This window comes from Megalops cyprinoides, chromosome 8 (assembly GCF_013368585.1).
Source record: "Megalops cyprinoides isolate fMegCyp1 chromosome 8, fMegCyp1.pri, whole genome shotgun sequence".
Taxonomy (NCBI): domain Eukaryota; kingdom Metazoa; phylum Chordata; class Actinopteri; order Elopiformes; family Megalopidae; genus Megalops; species Megalops cyprinoides.
Window position 1 is genome coordinate 11,795,624 of NC_050590.1, and position 18,599 is coordinate 11,814,222.

The 18,599-nt window shown below is 41.4% G+C and overlaps 1 protein-coding gene across 1 annotated transcript in view; it reads right to left on the bottom strand.

The window, feature by feature from the left end:
• The window catches only part of LOC118782282 (transcription initiation factor TFIID subunit 4-like), a 72,914-nt gene that overhangs the window by 30,493 nt on the left and 23,822 nt on the right, over nucleotides 1-18,599 (bottom strand). The window contains exons 10-14 of the mRNA XM_036535590.1: nucleotides 18,343-18,457; nucleotides 14,229-14,398; nucleotides 9,508-9,638; nucleotides 8,619-8,744; nucleotides 5,529-5,585 (exon numbers count right to left, since the gene is read on the bottom strand). Of these exons, the coding sequence (XP_036391483.1) occupies nucleotides 5,529-5,585; nucleotides 8,619-8,744; nucleotides 9,508-9,638; nucleotides 14,229-14,398; nucleotides 18,343-18,457 (599 nt within the window). The remainder of the gene's footprint in view (nucleotides 1-5,528; nucleotides 5,586-8,618; nucleotides 8,745-9,507; nucleotides 9,639-14,228; nucleotides 14,399-18,342; nucleotides 18,458-18,599) is intronic.

An 18,599-nucleotide genomic window follows, 5' to 3' on the forward strand; every position in this document is an offset into this window, starting at 1 on the left:
CGCTGCCTGGGGGGCCTTTGTGTGCGAGTCCTAATTAACAAGGTGAATCATGCAGCCGTTCTCTAATTAGTGAACATGACAATCTAATGGAAACATGCAGGAAGAGCTGGCACACACAAAATCACCACACAAAGGCATTTTAAAAAAAAAAAAAAAAACTCTGCTTCCCCCCTTTTTTTTCCCCCTCGCCCAAAAAATAAGGTAGCTTGATTTTGCACATCCAGTAACGAGGGTGCATTGGGTCAGTTATTTGGAAGTGTGTGAAATGCCTCTCTGGTTGGGTTGTGTATTTCTTTCTCTAATGGTTGTTCCCTAATTGAAACATGTCCTCTCTCCCGCCTCCTCTCCTGTTATCCAAGGCGGGGAGGCTGACAACTCGCCACAAGCGTAGCCCAGTGCACCCAATTCCCCTGTTGCGGGAGTCCCAAGGAGTTGTACTGTGCACAAAGAGAGAGCGGTCCTACAGGCTTTAAATAGACCCTCACTTAGGAGACGAGCTGCAAACCTGCTCTGAGGCAAATCTCCTTTTTGTTGTTTTCTTTCTCATTACACTACTTAGTAATATTCTAAAACACGCGGAAACACCAAAGGACTTTTAAAGTGTTCCTTTTTTTCTTTGTTCATGATGTCTTCAGGAAAAAGAAACAATGGAATGTTCAAACTAACAATAACAACAACCAAGTAACTAAAATAAAAAGTATTATTATGTACTAGTACTGTGGGTCTTTGAAAAGGCTCTCGAAGGTTTGATATTTGCAGAGAAATGCCCATGTCTGATGCTTACAGATAAAGGACATTGACTTTCAAAAGCTGTTTATCAGTTCAATTTTCAGGAGCTGTTGTCACACAGATGACCATGAACCAAATTCTCAATTCGATCAACAAAATATTAAGACCAAACAACATCCAGTGTAGCTAATATTAGCCTGTATAAACATATCTTTGCACAGAAATTCACAACATTCATGTGGAAATACCCTGAAAGTTCAATTCTGAAGCTCCATTCTGCAAGCACTTAAACTACCATGAAATGAATTCTCCTCTACGTCTGCCAAACTGTTTCAAAGAGGACAGTGAAACTGTCAGAGAGCAGAATTATTGCTGTGTACTGTGACAACTAAGGTAAAAACCTAGCTTAAATGGTTCAATATAGAAACACACTAGGGGCAATCTGTAGGCTTAATATGACCCTTACTATTGGTGCAGGCAAGACACTGTTGGGGGACAGACACATATACACCAGGTAACCGAAACAAATATTGTTTATTGTAAATTCACGGAAACTCAACACCTCTTTACATGTCTTTTCTTTGCACATTCGCGACAGTTTTTGGACGTGGGGTATGATAAAACAAATTGCAAGGTTTTCATAAATTGATAAAATCTAACTACATAATGAATACTTGTCACTTGATTACTCTAAATGTCTAGTACACAGTATATCACTTTCACGTGGTAATCTGTGTTGTCAGCATTTCAGACAATTCAAGGTTACTGCAACGCAGCATAGCTTAAGTTAATGCAACACCACACAGTTGAGTTTATTGTGATGCAGCACAACCACAGTTACTGTGACTTAGTATAGCACAAAGGCATTGGCAGATGGATGGACATCTGCTACCTGACAACTAGTATAAGGTGGAAACTATGGTGTCTGCCACAGGTCACAGGCAACTGAGGAGAGCAGCCATTCGTAACCCCCTTACTGATCATCAGCTTTCTGGAACTCATTTCCATCAATAATAAATGGCTCCTAAATGCTGCGTGGACAGCTCTAGCGTTTTTAAAACCCAGACTATGACAAATGTTTTTCGAATGTTCCAGTCTTACTTGTAATCTTTCCAGTCAGACCCACTTCAAACTTTGCATTTCATTGGTAAAATAAATTCCAAAGGAGTACAGTGACCATTACGTTTTGGAACATATCAAGGCATATATTGGGTGTACCCCTCAATAATACATTACACAAACAAACCATAAAACCACAAAGTGTATAAACTGACTTGAAACATGACTGACATGTTTATTACTAAACACTATTGTCCACATGGCACAGACTACAATTCTTCCAAAAATGTGTTCTTCGAAAAGATGATCATCATTTTAAGATGTCTGGATCTTACCTATGTATAACTGAGTAGTAATTTCACCCGCTGTCAGTCCCACACAATCTATAACTGTTTATGCATCTAACTGAAGCACATCGACATCTACATTTAATTGGAGACACAAGGTTACGAGGACAGAGGGGGCAAACTTCAAACTAGCGTGGTCCAAGACATTCCATGCAATTATTGCATGAAAACAAGGCAAAAAAATGTATTAGCCTAAGGCGGAAAAATATTTGAGGAAAATTATTTTGAACAAAAAGCTGAGATTCCCATTGGACGGTTCTCAGTTTCACACAAGGCAAAAATCACTCTGAGCAAAGTAAAGCATCACCACAAGCACTGCGCTGGGGCCTTCCAGTGACGCCCAGCATGATGGGAAAGCAGCACAGGCGTATTTCTCTAGTCTGTCTACAACCTGGCTCTAGTTACTGGAATATCATTTAGAAAAATAAAACAAACGCACATATAGCAAGGGACACAGTTCTCTTTTCTCAAACATTTTTATAGAGCACAGTTACAGAGGATCGTTTGGTCCACACCATCCTATGAGCAGAATGGTAACAGTGGGACGCTGACATCTCCACTAGGGAGTATGGAAGCTGTGTTTCTCCATAATAGGAGTGAGAGAGACAGTGACATAATGGAAGGGACCAAAGGTGAGGGCAGAAGATGCAGGAATCCATCTCGTTTCCTGGTAACTACTCCCCACCAGGCCACAGCTGTATCTGCCATTGCAGCAGACCACTCCCCCTTTACCACCTAACCTCCTTTTGTGTATTAAACTATAATCGGTCTTTTCCCACAACATATTTCAAATAAATAATGTATCAACCTGACTGTGCTGGGGAGACATGGTCGGTCAGTAATTCTCAAAACATTTCCCTTCACGGATCTTTATTCCGCAGTGAGATGAAAGAACAAAGTCTTTATCCTGCAGTCACTCCATTAAAGCGAGGCCTATTATTTCCCCAATCGCTGAGCAAGAAGAACTATTAACGAAGGTAAGCCATATAATTACTTATCCCAACCTATCTGCGGCTATCATCATTATACACTTCCAAGCTTAGAAACCTGTGTAGTATTTCTGAATTACACAGGTGCAGTGAAAGACAACACTAATACTTATCCTGTTGACAAGCAATACTGTCTATTACAGTCCTTTCTGAAGTGTTAGGAAGAGCTTCAGAAAGTGGCCCTTTAAAAAACACACCCTCAACCCAGCCTAGCCAACGTAGTAACACTGCAGCTGTCACCATGACAGCTTTTTTCCATATTCCTCTGACGCTTCAAGATTGTTCTGCGGATAATGTGTCTCTGGCTCCAGTGGGTCTCTTTTCCCTGCTCAAAGGCTTTGTTCTAGAGCATTGAGTGATGAGCCTGAGAGCTGCAGTGGCATTTCAGACAGAACGCCACACACCAGTGCAAAGAGGGACACCCTGGGACAAAAAACAAACACCAGAAATGGCCATCCTTTTTTTTTTCTGCTCTCTCGCTTTGGCCATTGACTTTCACAGAGGCCATTTTAAAAATAGCCCGTATGACTTTTGGGAAGTGTTCTGAACAGATCACGGAGAGGGACGCATGCCAGGCTAGCGTATCCCTCATACTCTGGTCAGTGGGAAGGGTGGATCTGGAGTGCTGGGAGGCTCAGTGTTGGCTGTGGATGGGCCTAGGCAGCCGTTTGCAGTGTTGGTGACACTGTTCCTGGGGAGCGCCCCTGCAGGTGTGTGGTAGCCACAAAGGAGCCGGTGGTCCAGCCTGACATGCTGGAGTCCTGTTTAATTAACCTGCTGCCGAGAACCACAACAGAACCCAAGCGGGCTCCGTCCGCCGCGCTCAGCACACCACTGCTGACAATGACTCGCTCCACCGCCGGCACTTCCCCCGTCTTACCAAGCAGATCATATTTAAACTCGATTTCAGCTCGCATTGCAATTCATTTTAATATATAACACTCTGGAGTAATTCCATCTTTCAAATAAATTTGAAAAAAGAAAAAAGTGTCTTCCCCACCAGCTGCCTGGGAAAGGAGCGATGGCTCATTATCCTGATGAAATTTCTGCAGACATACGGGCTGCTGACAGACTCAACTGTGACACAAACAGATTCTCTGCGAGCCGCCAGCTCTCTCCCCTAAAGCCAAGTCAGGTGATGAAAACGAGAGAAGCATGGGGCTGAGAAATATTGGCCATTACAACCCCAAAAACCCGTCCTATTCCTGTCGCCAAGAACATTAAATAAAGCGTTATTTCTGTTCTTCTTAAAATTCCAAATGAAAATGCGCATTCCGCGGCTTTCATTAGCTAATCTGGGTGCACTCAGATGACGAGCAGGCCTGCCACTTAATGGTGAGGAGATCCACTTTGATAACACAGCCACAGGCAAGAACATCACACAGCCTATTACCCACCTTGATTTACATACACATGACTTATGGTGGAGCTAGGATCCAATCTGGAATTTCTAAACAATGAGACTCTGCATATGCAGTATCTCTTTTCTGAAGAGTATAGACCAGCACACTGCAGCAGCACTGCAGACCGGCCCACTCTTCAGGTGGCTACCCTTTGCATTCTCCAGATCATAAAAAATGCCCTTTGTTCATTCTGCATCCCAGCCGCCACTAATCTCCCTCTTTCTGAATTTCTGGTCCCCTTTTAATTATGAGGAACCAGGACCTTTCTAGTAATTTTTAATGGAAAGGTAGCTTGTGTCTATTGGAAAAAAAAAAAAAACTAGGACTAAACTCCCACAAAGTTTCAGTAGATTGGAATAACTTCAACTTTACAAGGTATACCAAACAGTTTTCCAACCATAAAAATGTGTTGGTCTGCTCCCTCACAGCCACTCGGGAATTGCAAATTTGAAAGTTATGCTTTTGTTATGCTTTTTTTTTTTAATTGGGGATAAAAACAACTTGCCTCTTAACAGAACAAAATAACAAATGGTCTACAAATTCTAGATGCTACTACAAAGGATGTTTTCAATTTCGGAATAGTCATATTATTTATTCTTTTTTGTATTTATATCCCAACTTACAGATCCAAAACCAGTGAATTAAAAGGAGCTGAAATGGCTTTTATAATGCAAATGGATTGTTGAGTACCATGGTGAGGAGGGAAAAGGCACTCGTAATACTTTCATCAGAACACCAATTTACCTCTTTAGCTGCTTAGAGTGCAATAATGAAAGAGCAAAAAATTCAAAATAGAGCGAATAAGAGGGGAAAAAAAAGAGAGGCTCTTTGGTATGGAACTTGGCAGATGCTGCTTCCCCGATGCGGACATCAAATGACACAAATAATTCCTAAAACTTTTAAAGCCAGATTTTAAATAGTGTTATACATGTAGCAAGGCATGAAAAATTAATATGTTGGAGCCTTGAAATGTCAAGTGTAATGATCTCCACACTGCTTACCTCCTTGGCTTTTTGTTTCAGCCGAGCTTGCTCTGGGTCCTCCTGCCTGGAGCGACTCTGCGGTTAGAGAAAAAACACAGGTTAACAGCTGGTTTAAGGACCTCTTCGTCTGTTGCAGGCAGCAAAAAATAGTTGATGAAATGGGAACAGGATACAAGGTGTCAAGGACACAATGGTTAAATTCACAGAAGTGCAATTTGAAGCCGTGGGGCAGAACACGGCTCTTTCTCCAGTCGTAAATAAGCTGGTTGAAGGATATTTTAATCAAAAGACATCAAAAAATTCTGTGCAATCAAACCCATACAACATCTGTTTCCAACTCTGAGAAATAGTGCATAGGAAAACATTTTTTGTGAGATTTGAGACATTTCTGCTACATTGCAGTGTCTCGGAATTTGCACTGTATGGCGTATCCGTTAAAGTGCCGTGTCTCTGCCTTTAACAGTCACAATGGACGGTGCAGCATGTCTGTCTTTGCTATTGCACTCTTTCCTGTAATGGCGCTGTAACGGTGTATCTGCTCCAGTGCAGTGCCTGCGGAATAGTGTTCCTGGGCTGCAGTGTTTCTGTTCCTACTGCTGTCACTGCACGCTTTCTGTCATGATGCAGTGGCTCAGATATAGCATTGTACTGTGTCACAGCGTCCATGTTACAGTGCAGTGCAATGCCTGCAAAACGCTGCAGCGTCTCTGTCGCAGAGCAGTATCTCTGTAATGGTGGAACGTCTCTGTTCTCTCCGTCTGTGATGGAGGAGAACCTGTTACAGTGCTGTGCCTCGTCTCTCTCTCTCAGTTCAGCATCTTGTTATGGCGTAGTGCCTCTATAATGCTGCAATGCCTCTGTAACCACGTCTGTATCTGTGGACTGCTTGATGGTTTAAAATCAGCTGCTTTCTGTCTCCAGAAACAAGGCTTTTCCCACTCCTCGCCTTACTCATCTCATGAACAGAAGCAGTCGTCCTGCCTTCTCTTTGCTAAACTGGCTTTAAATGCATCAGGCAGTTCACATACTGGTCGCTATCTCCACAAAAACATTTGCCCTCGAGTGCGGAAGAGCAGCCCTTAAGATTTGAGTCATATCTAATGGACGCAGCAGAAGGACTTTTTCTTTGCGAGGGGGTTCTTATTTAAGGGGTCAAACTACACTCTGCCGCAAAGCAAATGTCTACACTGCAACCTGCTATTTATTTGCACACTGCTAGCACACCACTGGTGTGTTTTACATTTCTCATTGTGTGCACTGTGCATATTTGATATTTACATGATCAGACACAGTGAGTCCCACTGCAAAGCACTGCATATGCATATGCTCTATTATGCAGAGCCGAATTAGGAGCCATGTAATCAGTCAGTATTAATCTATACCAGCTTGGTAAATACAATACTTGAGAAGTGACAATGACCAGTCTGCAGATATACCAGAAGGGATAGATTTGTTGCCAATATTGGAGACACAGGGATTCTAGATCATATTCAATAAGGCTAGCAGATATTGCCAGCTAATATGTAGTTTAAATATTGATGTGCAAAAAGTGCAGTCCTACTTAACCACCCTTTTAACGGTATTTCTTGTTGTGTAAACAGTGCCTTAAAAAGGCAAGTACCAGACATCGCAAAGAATACCCTACTGGTTAAAGCAGTACTACGATACATGAGGGATGGAAAATGGGTCAATCCAATTCAGAATCCGGTGTTTGAACGGGTCGCGTATTCATCTAGCAGAGTAATTATCTCCTGGATGACATCTCCATTATACATTAATGTAATTAGAACAGGGACTCGTGCTACTGTGGGGATCCGACAACATTGAGTCCTTATTGCAGGACACCATCCATCCCCTGTTCAAAATGAACTAATTACCTCTGCTTTCCTCTGATGTTTCCTTCGTTCCTGCAGGGCACATTAAGATCTCGGTACTCGTCTTCAGCGGCTCTCTCATACATTGTAAAGCAATGCTAGATGGTTGCTGTTGCCTAGTGTATTTTTCAGTGATGTGGTGTGACATGGCTTCACCTGACCGACCTGTCAGGTCACCAAGTTGAAGAATCTGCTTTAATTTGTTTACTGTAATTTGAACTAGTTTTCAGTATTTCAGTAGCAGGTAACTGCTGATGTACTGAAAAAAAAAAACTACCACAGGTGCATAAAAAGGGAAAAAGTAAAAGGTTTTAAACAATTACAGACCTTTTAATAAATACCCATTCCTCTTTTGAGCATTAAGGATATAACCTAAATATTTGTGCACTATTCAGCTTATTATAGCCTTCCCTGGTTACATTACTAAATTCAGTCACTCTGAATGTCCCTTCCCCACCAGTCTGAAACCACTCCCTCATTGTTGGATAAAAGGTAGGAGAGTCAGTGCTCAGAGGAGCCTACTGAGTAGCGCTAATGCCCCTCTTGTTGACATAAACGGAGACAATAGCAGGACAATGGTCACCTGCAGAGCAGGGTGGAAAACCCACAGTCAAGCCCCTCCCATGCAGTCTGAAACCAGTCATAAGTCAGTGGCACAGACCATCTGTCCCATCCTGCCAAGTGTCCTCACATCACAGACAGAAAGCATGGCATCCTGAACTTCTCTCCTCTATACAATGTGTACACACTCCCACAATAATACACATCACAACTTGGTTAATGAAAAATAGAAAAGAGAGTAATATTGAGTGCCTTCAAAAAATACTGAATATAGATCCGAGCACCCATGATTACAGTTAATTTACTGTCCGTTTTAATTTCAAACAACTTGCAACATTAAAATATTTACTTAACTTGTGTTTTTGAAAGCCCTTTTTAATCAAATCGGTGCCTCCCTGGAAGTACAGAGCCTTGAGAATTGCTTCTATTTACTGTAATTAATGATTAAGTGAAAGTTTCCCTTGAGTTTAGGGAACTCATAGTAGAATGTTTTTAATCCAGTAAACATATTTATTAATCATTAGTTATTTTAAATTGTGTCCAGAATGCCTATGAATTGAATCGGACAGATAGCGTAAGGGTATTTATGTGTGAAATGTACATCTTTAGTGCTGAGTTGGGAAAAGGCTCTGGAGCCAGTGCATCTAGCCCAACGGTCAACTCTGCCACATACTTTAGCAGCTTTCAACAGGATCTCTCTCTCCTGCTCGTCCTTCCTCTGCTTCTCCATCCTCTCCAGCTGCTCGAAGAACTTCAGCTGAGAGCGCACGTCCGTGGACTGCTCGTACCATTCGTCATCCTGTGGAGAGAACGTGCACTCTTAGAGAACATCTCCCACCATGCACCAGGCAGACAAGTTTCAAAAAAGAAGTTTGTAGGTCACCCAAAGTTAATGGGATAATTGTTTATTTCAGAGCATGTCTTCCAGGCAGCTCTCCCCCATAACTCCCTCGCTCTGCTCCTGCTTCCCAGGTAACGCGTGGAGCCGAGTCAAACGGCACAGTAAGACATCTGAGCCCGCTGCTGCTCGCACCCGCGCCACCATTCCCCTCTCATCTGCCGCGCTCGCCTTTGTTTTCAGCTGAGGCTGCATCTCGCGTACGACGCGGTCTTACATCCTCAGTCAAGGCTCGCTCTTTCAGACCGCTCCGTTTTTCGCTGATGTCAACAAGAGTGGCTTCTTCACAGGCGACGGATACACAAGGCTTCCATCACATTCATAAAGAGCTCATTTACAAACCGCAAAAAAACACCAAACAAGGAAAGTTACAACATTCTGCTGCTCCTTCCTTCACTAAACCGAGAAAATGTCTTTCTTTAAAAGTTTCATTATTTTTTTTTTTGTTAGGTGTCACAGAGGAGAAGTTGATTTGTTCATTTCAAACTTACTTGGTTTAAACAAACTAAAGGCTGTATATTAACAGATGCATATTAATAGAAGCTGCTAGACATGACAGAGATCAGCCACCAAAGCCTAGTGCAGGAGAACGGAAGCAATCATGTTAATCCAAGCACAGAGTCATTAATGGTGTATGTGTGAGTGATGTCATCAATGAACTCACTTTACACGTCTCCATTCTGTGCTGTGCAATCATGGACACTTTCTCCAGCACTGTTCGCAGCCTTGACTGTGTTGCATGGGAGATGTAGTTGACAGCCTCAACAGGGACCTCTGTGACTCCAAACTTCTTTGCTGAAAGGGAGAGAAACAGAAGCGTCAGTAATCCCAAGTCTCTTAACACCAAGGTTTAAGCCACCAGCCATGGCAGCCAGGTCAAACCATTCTGCGGTTTTAATTTGTGTCAAGAGTGATAAGAGTACAATTTGCAAAAGGAATTGGGAAAAAATAAACCAATATGCAAAAGAATTAGGAGCCCCTTTGCTCCCTTTCTTATATGTAAACCACATTGGCCACCTTACTATAAAGGATAATTAACTTCCCTTAGAGCAGTTTCTCAAGTTACAATACAGAGTGCAAAAATGAGGTGGGTTAGGTTGTGTTTTTTCTTACGCTTTTAATTTCCCATTAACATAATTTTCTCTCTGCTGCCCTTTTAAGTAAACTGCAGAAATTATTTAAATCAGCCTGCCTATATATATTCTTTTTCTTATTAACAGCTTTAAAAAGCAGGACAAAGAGACCTATATACTAGACAATTAGTAGAATTTAAGAAGACAAAAATATTAAATTGAATGTTATATTATGTTAAAAGGCACAGAAAAACAAACACTGACTGCTTCCTTTGAAATAAGAGCTTCTGGTGAGAAAAAGCTGCCTAACTCTTATGAAGACTTTTGCAGGTCAGAACCTATCTAAGTAAAGGGACTAACAATAGCAGCAGTCTACACATTGAAGGAGCTCCATCTGACCACATGAAAATGTGCATTTACCTTTTACTTAAAAGGACAACAGAACTGAATGCTTGTGTAGGAAACCACCACAGAGCTGGTCTTCAGAGAAATCAGTACTATGTCATTAACTATGGTAGAATGTGCTACACAACTTCAACTGGGTATGGTTTAGGGCCACGGAATTAGCAGGGAGTAAATGTTTGCAGTTTCAAGACAGGCCTGAAGGAGGGGAGAGGAATGAACCCTTCTTCTCCCCCTCGCTCTGTGACTGATGTGAACTGCCTGTGTCCCAGGACGTCCCTGCTCAGTGCCTGCTGCAGTCTGGAGGGATCCGCAGTGCAACACCGCCTCACGGGCAGTCCCACTGCGCCCTACTCCAAAAGAAGACACTGATCAAACCAGCAGCTCGCACCAGGGAGCTGAGCGGGGGTGGGCTCCCTGACACTCACAGGGTCAACCCCTGACCTGACCTGACACACCGCTCACCGCCCCCTGACACCCACAGAACTGGAGGAAGAGGGGGGCAGAGAGGAAGGAGGGAGCCAGAGAATGGGATGAGTCAGAGCTGTGTGCAGCCGGTTTGGGCTTGACTGAAAAGAGCTGGCAGGCCTGGGAACCTCCCCTGGTTTCCTGTCAGTAGAGAGTGCACTGCGGCCAATCACTGACACAACCAAGGTGGGAAAGCGCCACTCACCAGCAGGGGGCACTCTGCTCTCCCAGCATTCAAGGCTGGCACAAACCACAGAGAGCCTCCAGAGAAAGATTTACATTTTTAACATGTTTTTCCTCAAGGCGACAGGATAACAACCGCAGCAAGGCACCATATAATAGCACATAACCTTAAGCCCTCATTGGTATGCTATGTATACTAAATCAAGTAAAGAGGGAAGAAAAATACAATTTGGTTAAATACAATAAAGGTAGGTGCTTTCAGATCATAGATTCAAAAGCTGCTTCAGTCCACTCTGATCCTATTTTCTGTATTAAACTTCATCTAACAAAAATAGCTGAAAAACTGGACCATGGTATAGAATTCAGACAAAGGAAATATAAGTATGTATTTACACTTCACAGCAAGGCTTTTGGAGGAGCACCCAGCATTTATATTCCTGAAAATTAGCAGTCATATGCACTTCATAAATAACATCTTAAATGAGCACAAATAGAAAGAAATGGGATATAAAAAGACCGAGATACTTTCCCATTCCCCCCCCCGGAAACAACAAGGCCTGTGGATAGCGTTGTTCAGCGTTTCAAGAGAGATCGTCTTCAGAACACTCATACTTCAGTACACAGGACAAACTGACAACGAACCTTCAAAAGACAGCCCTATAAACAATTTATGTTACAGCCCCGGGTTTCGTGAATTCAGACAGCCACTGAAGAATTCATTATATTAGGTGAAAGAACCGTTAAGTGTACCACATTTTCACTGAGGCCAAAAAGAACGGGATTGGAAGCACAACACTCCAAAGGTTTGGAACCATGGAAAGCAAATCAAACCATCCTCAGCAATGACACTACAAATACAGTCACAAGGATAACAGCAAAAACACTTGCCAAAACAAACCCTTGATCACACAGTGAGGTTGAGGAATGGCCTAGATTTAAAAACACAGCAAGACTGAGGTGACAAGATTCCATACATTTTAAATGTACCCATACATCTATACGACTGAATAACTGACGGAAATTCTAAACCACTGAAAAAATGAATAATTATGGGGTTTGCAATACAGAACTATGTAAAGTGAAATGAGCGCTGTCAAAAAATTTAAAAACGTGATCGCAATAAATCATTTGATGTGAAATCTTGAGTGTGATAAATTAGAACTTTGAGGTCAAAGCCAAATTTTTATTAGAAATTACCTCAGTAACTTATAAATCTAGAAATGATCTATTTCTGTTAGAAATGTTGTTATTAATTATAATAATAATGATAAGGATAGGGCAACTTGAATACTTTTAATCTCTTTGGGGGCTATATTTCTGTAATGACACAGAATACAGTGTAATTAAAGCCCATACTCACATGGAACAATAACTTCAGTCATTTCCTCAAAATATTATATAATGCAATTACAATATTCCTCTATTTAATGCAATGCAAAAATGCATTTCATCTTCAAAAATACGCATTGAAACAAGATATGCAAAGTAAATTTTGTGTTTACAGAAAATCATTCAAGTACTACTAAGAATGAACTGTTCACTTCGAACGTGTCACATGAAAACATTACTGTTCACATAAAATAAACACCGCACTAACACAGTGGTGAAGCTATCAACACTCCATCAACACTTAGCATGACAGGCTCCTCAGTTTGTTCTTACATGCTTGTTTGCATGAAACGTAACAGTTGTCACATTTTGATACTTGAGCTGTTAGAAACAGTTACATGGCAATTTAACAACACAATAAAAAGAGCGATGCCATAACGTTCAACACATGCAGAAGCTGGTTGACAATAGGCCAAATGATGATAGTGCCAATGTAGCCGAACTGTATGAAATCAAGCTATCAGGACCTCACAAACAGTCACATTCCAAATAGTGGGGAAAAATGTCTTGTGAAATTTAGCTTTGCAATATTTGACTCAAACATATGTCTTTAAATATTATGGAATTAGGAGTACTATTTTTTTATTTTATTTCAATTGCTTTCCAGCTATTAAATTTACAATAAATACGCATGACATAACATATTACAACTCAATTTTTATTTTTCTATCACCTTATTACTCATTGTTTCATCAATGTTCATTACTAAGAAATTGTTAATGTGCAGTGTGATTTATTGTTTATTTATTTCTTATTTATTCTGAGAACACTTTGATTAAAATAATTTCAAAAGGTCAATTTTTGTTCCATATTCCACGCATTCCACCCATTTCTAGGTTTGTCATTTCTAGAATAAAAATGTATTTTTATGATCTTGAGTTCCAAAATTAGGGCATCTGAAAATGATAAATAAAACAGGGACATTTATACGTAATGGTGAATGAGAATATATCCAGCTAGTGCAGTGGTTCAATGTCCACAAAATGAGAACAAAGTGTCCTAGCGAGTAGCACTTAAAATTTGTTGGAGCAAATTTGCCAGGATTCATAGCCTAGCAAATTGGGATGACACATAAATCTAGTTTAAATCTAGTTCACAGAAATTTGACTTATAATGCGTAATATTCATTTTTACTAAAAAATGTGGTGTTTTTTTTTCGGTTTTAAATTGTACATGAATTAGAGTTCAAGACATAGCCAGCTAAGCAGACATTACCTGAAACTGTATAGCCCCAAATAACTACAATAAGTAATACTCAACCAACCTGTTAGATGGCAAATGATCAACAGTAGTCAGTATAAGTTGCTAATCACATTGCTGTAATACTGCTTAGCCAGTGAGTAAAACTACATCGCCCCAGATCGAGGATATTAATGATACCTTAGCCTGTTACTACAGAATATGCATATGAGTGTGAGCATTATTATGAGCTAATCAAATAAAAAGAAAACATAGTTCTACTTTTGCTCAGCAAAACATGGTCTTGAATGTGAAAATCAGCACAGGGAAATGGAACTCTGAGGATACTCCTCACTAAACCTGCATAGCTATCCGTTTTCTTTGACAGAAAATCAGATTATGAATGAGCAGTTCATGTTTTAAGTATAAAATGTTAAAACAAAGCTCAAAGAAAGTTATTTGACTACACAATATGACATTTTAAGAGCATGCAAAAAACCCTCATTCCCACAGTCCTCATTCCCATTGTTTTTTAGAATGTACATGTTTAAAGGTCAAATGAATTTGATAGCTTTAGTTAACGAATAAAGCTTTAATTGATAAACAGCTTTGATTAATCCACTAGCTGCTGCAGACTTAACCCTCCTGTGTGCCTCTCTGAGGGATGTGTTTGCGTAGTGGTAGTAAGTACCTGTCTCCAAGATACGTTTGTGGAGCAGCCCAATTGGTAGGAAGGCCTCATCCTTGCAGGAACGTATTTGTGTGCCCACCAGGTCAGAGTTGGTGGCCAGGATGCGGGCACTCTCCTCACTCAGGTTCACCCCAGCCATGGATGCCACATCATTGATGTCATCATCATCCCTGAACACAGACATCACAGGAATGGGATATCAGCTTGATGGAAAATTACAGGCTTTTGATACCAGACACACAAACACCTGTTTTTATTTTCATATTGCCAGATGTCTTTAGTGGATTTTGATTTTTCAACCATATGGAAACATGCTTAATTCTTTCATTTTCTGCACTTGAAAAATTAGCAGATTGCTTTACCATTTTACAAAAAAGGTAAATAGAGGTTGTGGACAAGACTGAATGAGCTATTCAGCATTTTTTAAACAAGTAGATGTTCCTCCAGAAATTGAACTCATGAGGGAATATTCACACATTTACATCAGTTAGATTCAGGGCAATAAATTCAACAGAATATGATGTGTCCAACAGGATCAATAAGACCCAGACTACAGACCACAACTATTTTCTTATATTACAGTATTCTAACTAGCGTCACATTAATACCCTAACAGAGTCATCCATAACTAAGACCTGTTGAAACAGCATAAGCCCACAATGCCTGTTCTTCGCTTATAAATCATAATAAACCACCCTGTGAATCGCTGAGCATCAATAGCACATTTGCGCATTCTAAACATGGGTTCCAAAAAGAATGTTATACCATGAGATGACTGCAGTGGAAAAATTTTTTAAGTGTTCCCGGGTTATACGATAGTGCAGCTGATCGCTTTTCCTCAGTCTTCTCTTTAAGCTACACTAGCACCTGTGTTGGGTTTTAGGGTAATAGTGACAGAAAAACACAGACACAGAACACACAGAACACTCTTATGGGTCTAAAAGGATTTCTATCAATACTGATCTGGCTGGCTCAGACAGCGGCTGTGTGTCTAAGGTCACAGAACATGCCAGCCCTGACTAAATGCTCCATCCTTACTCCCTGGGCTCACTTGTGTTCACACATCATAATAATCTTTGCTGTGTCCTGCTGATGTTGCCGTGTTGCTGTTTAAACACTTCTTATTGCTATATGAATCTTGACACATCTGCAGGAGGTTGACACAGATAATTAGAGTATTCCCTCCCGCAAAAAAGTTATAAGATCTTACTGTTAGTCATGTGAAGCTCACAACATTTGGTTAAACACCTGAAATAATGCATTCTTCTAAAAGAAAAGCTCTGCAGCTAGTACAATACATGGACATCTGTCACAAATGTGGTGCCTTTTGTCCCCACACACGGTGCTAAAGGTGCTGTTTAAGTTTCAACATTCTCATACAAAATCTCAATTATCATGAATGATACATTTTATAATTAACAAGTTTAATTAGCCATTTCCCCAACTGTGAATTGAGCAATAACCTCTTCAGTATGACACCACAGGAGAAAAGCTACACACGTTTCAAATCAACTAATTGTCATTTAACATTACACTGCTTCACATCAGTCTATGCAGCATTAACTTTCTTGTAGCATATTTCAATTGTAACAAAAAGATAAGCCCACAGATCAGTTTGGTGCAAAAATTCAACAAAGTTGGTTGTGGGAGATATTTTGAGCTCCAGCCAGGAAAGTTACTGTGCCCCCCTCTCTATATTATTGCATAGACATGACTAAACACAGCGCAGGAAATCAGATTTCTTCCCCCAGACAGAAAAGGATGGCACAGTCAGACTCCTGCCCAACAGAGTGGCCCTTTAAAGTGTGCAGGGTTTGCTTAGAGACAAATAAACAGAGGCCAGCAATTAAGGGCATTCTGCAACTTCCCTTTGTACACAGAGGAACGCAGACTGCTGGGGCTCCCATCCCAAATTGCAGTGGCTTTCTTTGAGTGCTGCCAATTGTGCATTCAAAGCCAGTTTAAAGTTGAACCATATGTCTCAGCATTTGGCTGGAGGAGACGCTGTACGCCAGAATGGGGATCCTCAAGACGAGACAGAGAGGCAGTACTCCTCCGGATGAAAATGATTTTACTTCCATACAAAAAAAAAGACAAAACAAGGAATGCGGCAGCAGATTTCAGGACATTGCTGTTATGATCCTGATTAGAGCAGATATAGGGATTGATCCTTGGCTTTGCAGTTTACAGAGACAGGGTACTGGGACACATCGAGGGTGACATCTGCTTTCGCTTAGCACGATAAACTTGGTGTGCACACGCTCAAGGAACACGATGCCTTGCAGTATGAAAACAGGTCTAGTGGTGCAAAACCCCCTGCCCAGTACTCTAGCACTCAGGCCAGGGTCTGCCCAGTGTGCCGGGATTAAAAACCACCTTCTTTTTCTCTCACTTCACGAGACATGTGCTTCCCGTTAACCGAAAATACAACCAAACACAGGAAAATGACTGCATTTCTTGAAATATACACAATGGAATTATGCGGTCACAAAGGAGGAAAAGCTGCTTAGATAGCACTTAAGTACACACCAGTTATGTAAATCATGAACATATTCACCTGATTTCTTGACTGGAATTTTACAACATGCAAAAGCAGATAAAAAAACACAGAGACCAACAGCATTATTATGCATAACACAACAGAAAGTAGAGAGAGGGGGGGAAATTAATAATCAAATAAAGCACGTAAGCAAAAAAAAAAAAAAAAAACTAACAAGAATATCATCACTATTTTAAAGGGAAGAGAAATGTTCTGCTTTAGCAGTTAGTTTTGCCCCTGGCCAGGAGCACATTCAGCACACATGCTGTGAGAGTTGTGGAGGCCTCATCCACATCGCCAGGATTACTACAGGTTCCTCCCGTCTGCCTCGGGGCTCCAAACCGACACATTTATCTGTCCTTAGGGGAGGCTAGTGGTGGACATGCAGGGATGGAGACTGCAGCCTTTGTTCAAGTACATGCAGGGGATAGCTCAACCAGGGCTGCTGCAACACCAAACCATCCTGCTTCAAAAACAGGTGGACAATCTCATCCCGTCTCATAAAGAATGGAGAACACATCCTTCCTGTGATTTTTAAAAGTGCAGGGAAGCTGATGCTGTAATGAAAAAAAAAAGTTGGGAATGGAGGGTGGCTGTAAAGGAAAGCTGACACACAGTCCTGACAGCTTAATTACCAAAGTCACTAAAGATTTATTGATTTATCAATCAGTGCCAGCAGCAGTTACCTCTCCCCATAGGAGAGTGCACCGTTACCATGAACTTGGTGGATGGTCTGTGTGACCCAGTGCCTGAGCCCAGCCAAGCCACAGAGAGACCACTCCCCACCCCTGCAGACAGACAGTTCTCACACCTCTGCTGTGGGACAGCATGGATGCTGCTCTCTTCAAACCACACGGTGCAAGAAAGCAGCTCTCTGTGGTACGAGCAGAGGAAATGTTTCAGCTCCCAGGTTCGCCTACCTCAGTGGGTGTTCGTTTGCAGCTTTGCTGTGATTGGAGCCTACTCATCATCTACATGAGCCTCAGTGAAGGTTGACCACATGCTATTCTTTCTAGAGGGTGAGGTGGCCAGGCTGCAGTCCTGCTGACTGCAGGGAGGGGTCTCACATGCCTCTATTACATGTCTTTGTACCGCTCAACCCTTTTGAATCTAGAATCTACAGTGCAACAGGACTCTCAGGCAGCCTTTTTGATTTGTAAAGTAAAAGTACTCTGCATTGTGAAATGACTTTATATAAAGCATTTTTAATTAAATGATATAATTACATCCAAGCAAAACATCTGGACTCCCTGTCCTGTCAAATACGGTTTGTGTGTCTGCTAAATGTTCCTAAAAGGAAACAAAGAGCATACGATTAAAGCACCTCTATATAATGTTTTTTTTTTCTGGTGCACATTCTAAGCAGCATATCCCAGCTCTGATAGCACTGGGAGAACAACTGTTAGTCATTAAAGAGAAAGATTTTCATGCAAGCTTTAGCAGTTACCCTACATCTATGGCGCTGTGAGTGTAGCCCTTTGCTATCTCGGTGAAATGCTGCCCCCCGGTGTTTGCGCTCAGTAAGTTTGGTCAAGATTTCTCTACATCCTCCCTGTCTACATAGACACAGTTTACCTGAAAGAACCGCCTCCAGGGTCGTTGAGCTTGTTTTTCTGATTTGTGGAGACCTGAACAGCAAAGCCCATGGGACTTTTGCTTGCTTGTATTGTTGGTCCCTTCCCAACTGTGCCTGAAAAAACAAGCAATATTATCATGAGCTGTCCAAGAGTATTTTCATCAAACATCCTCCTGAAGTAGGAATACCTTAAACCGTTTGTGTTATCACTGGGGAAAAAGAATAAAAAAAAAATCATGGAGGGTTCTCTCCAGGT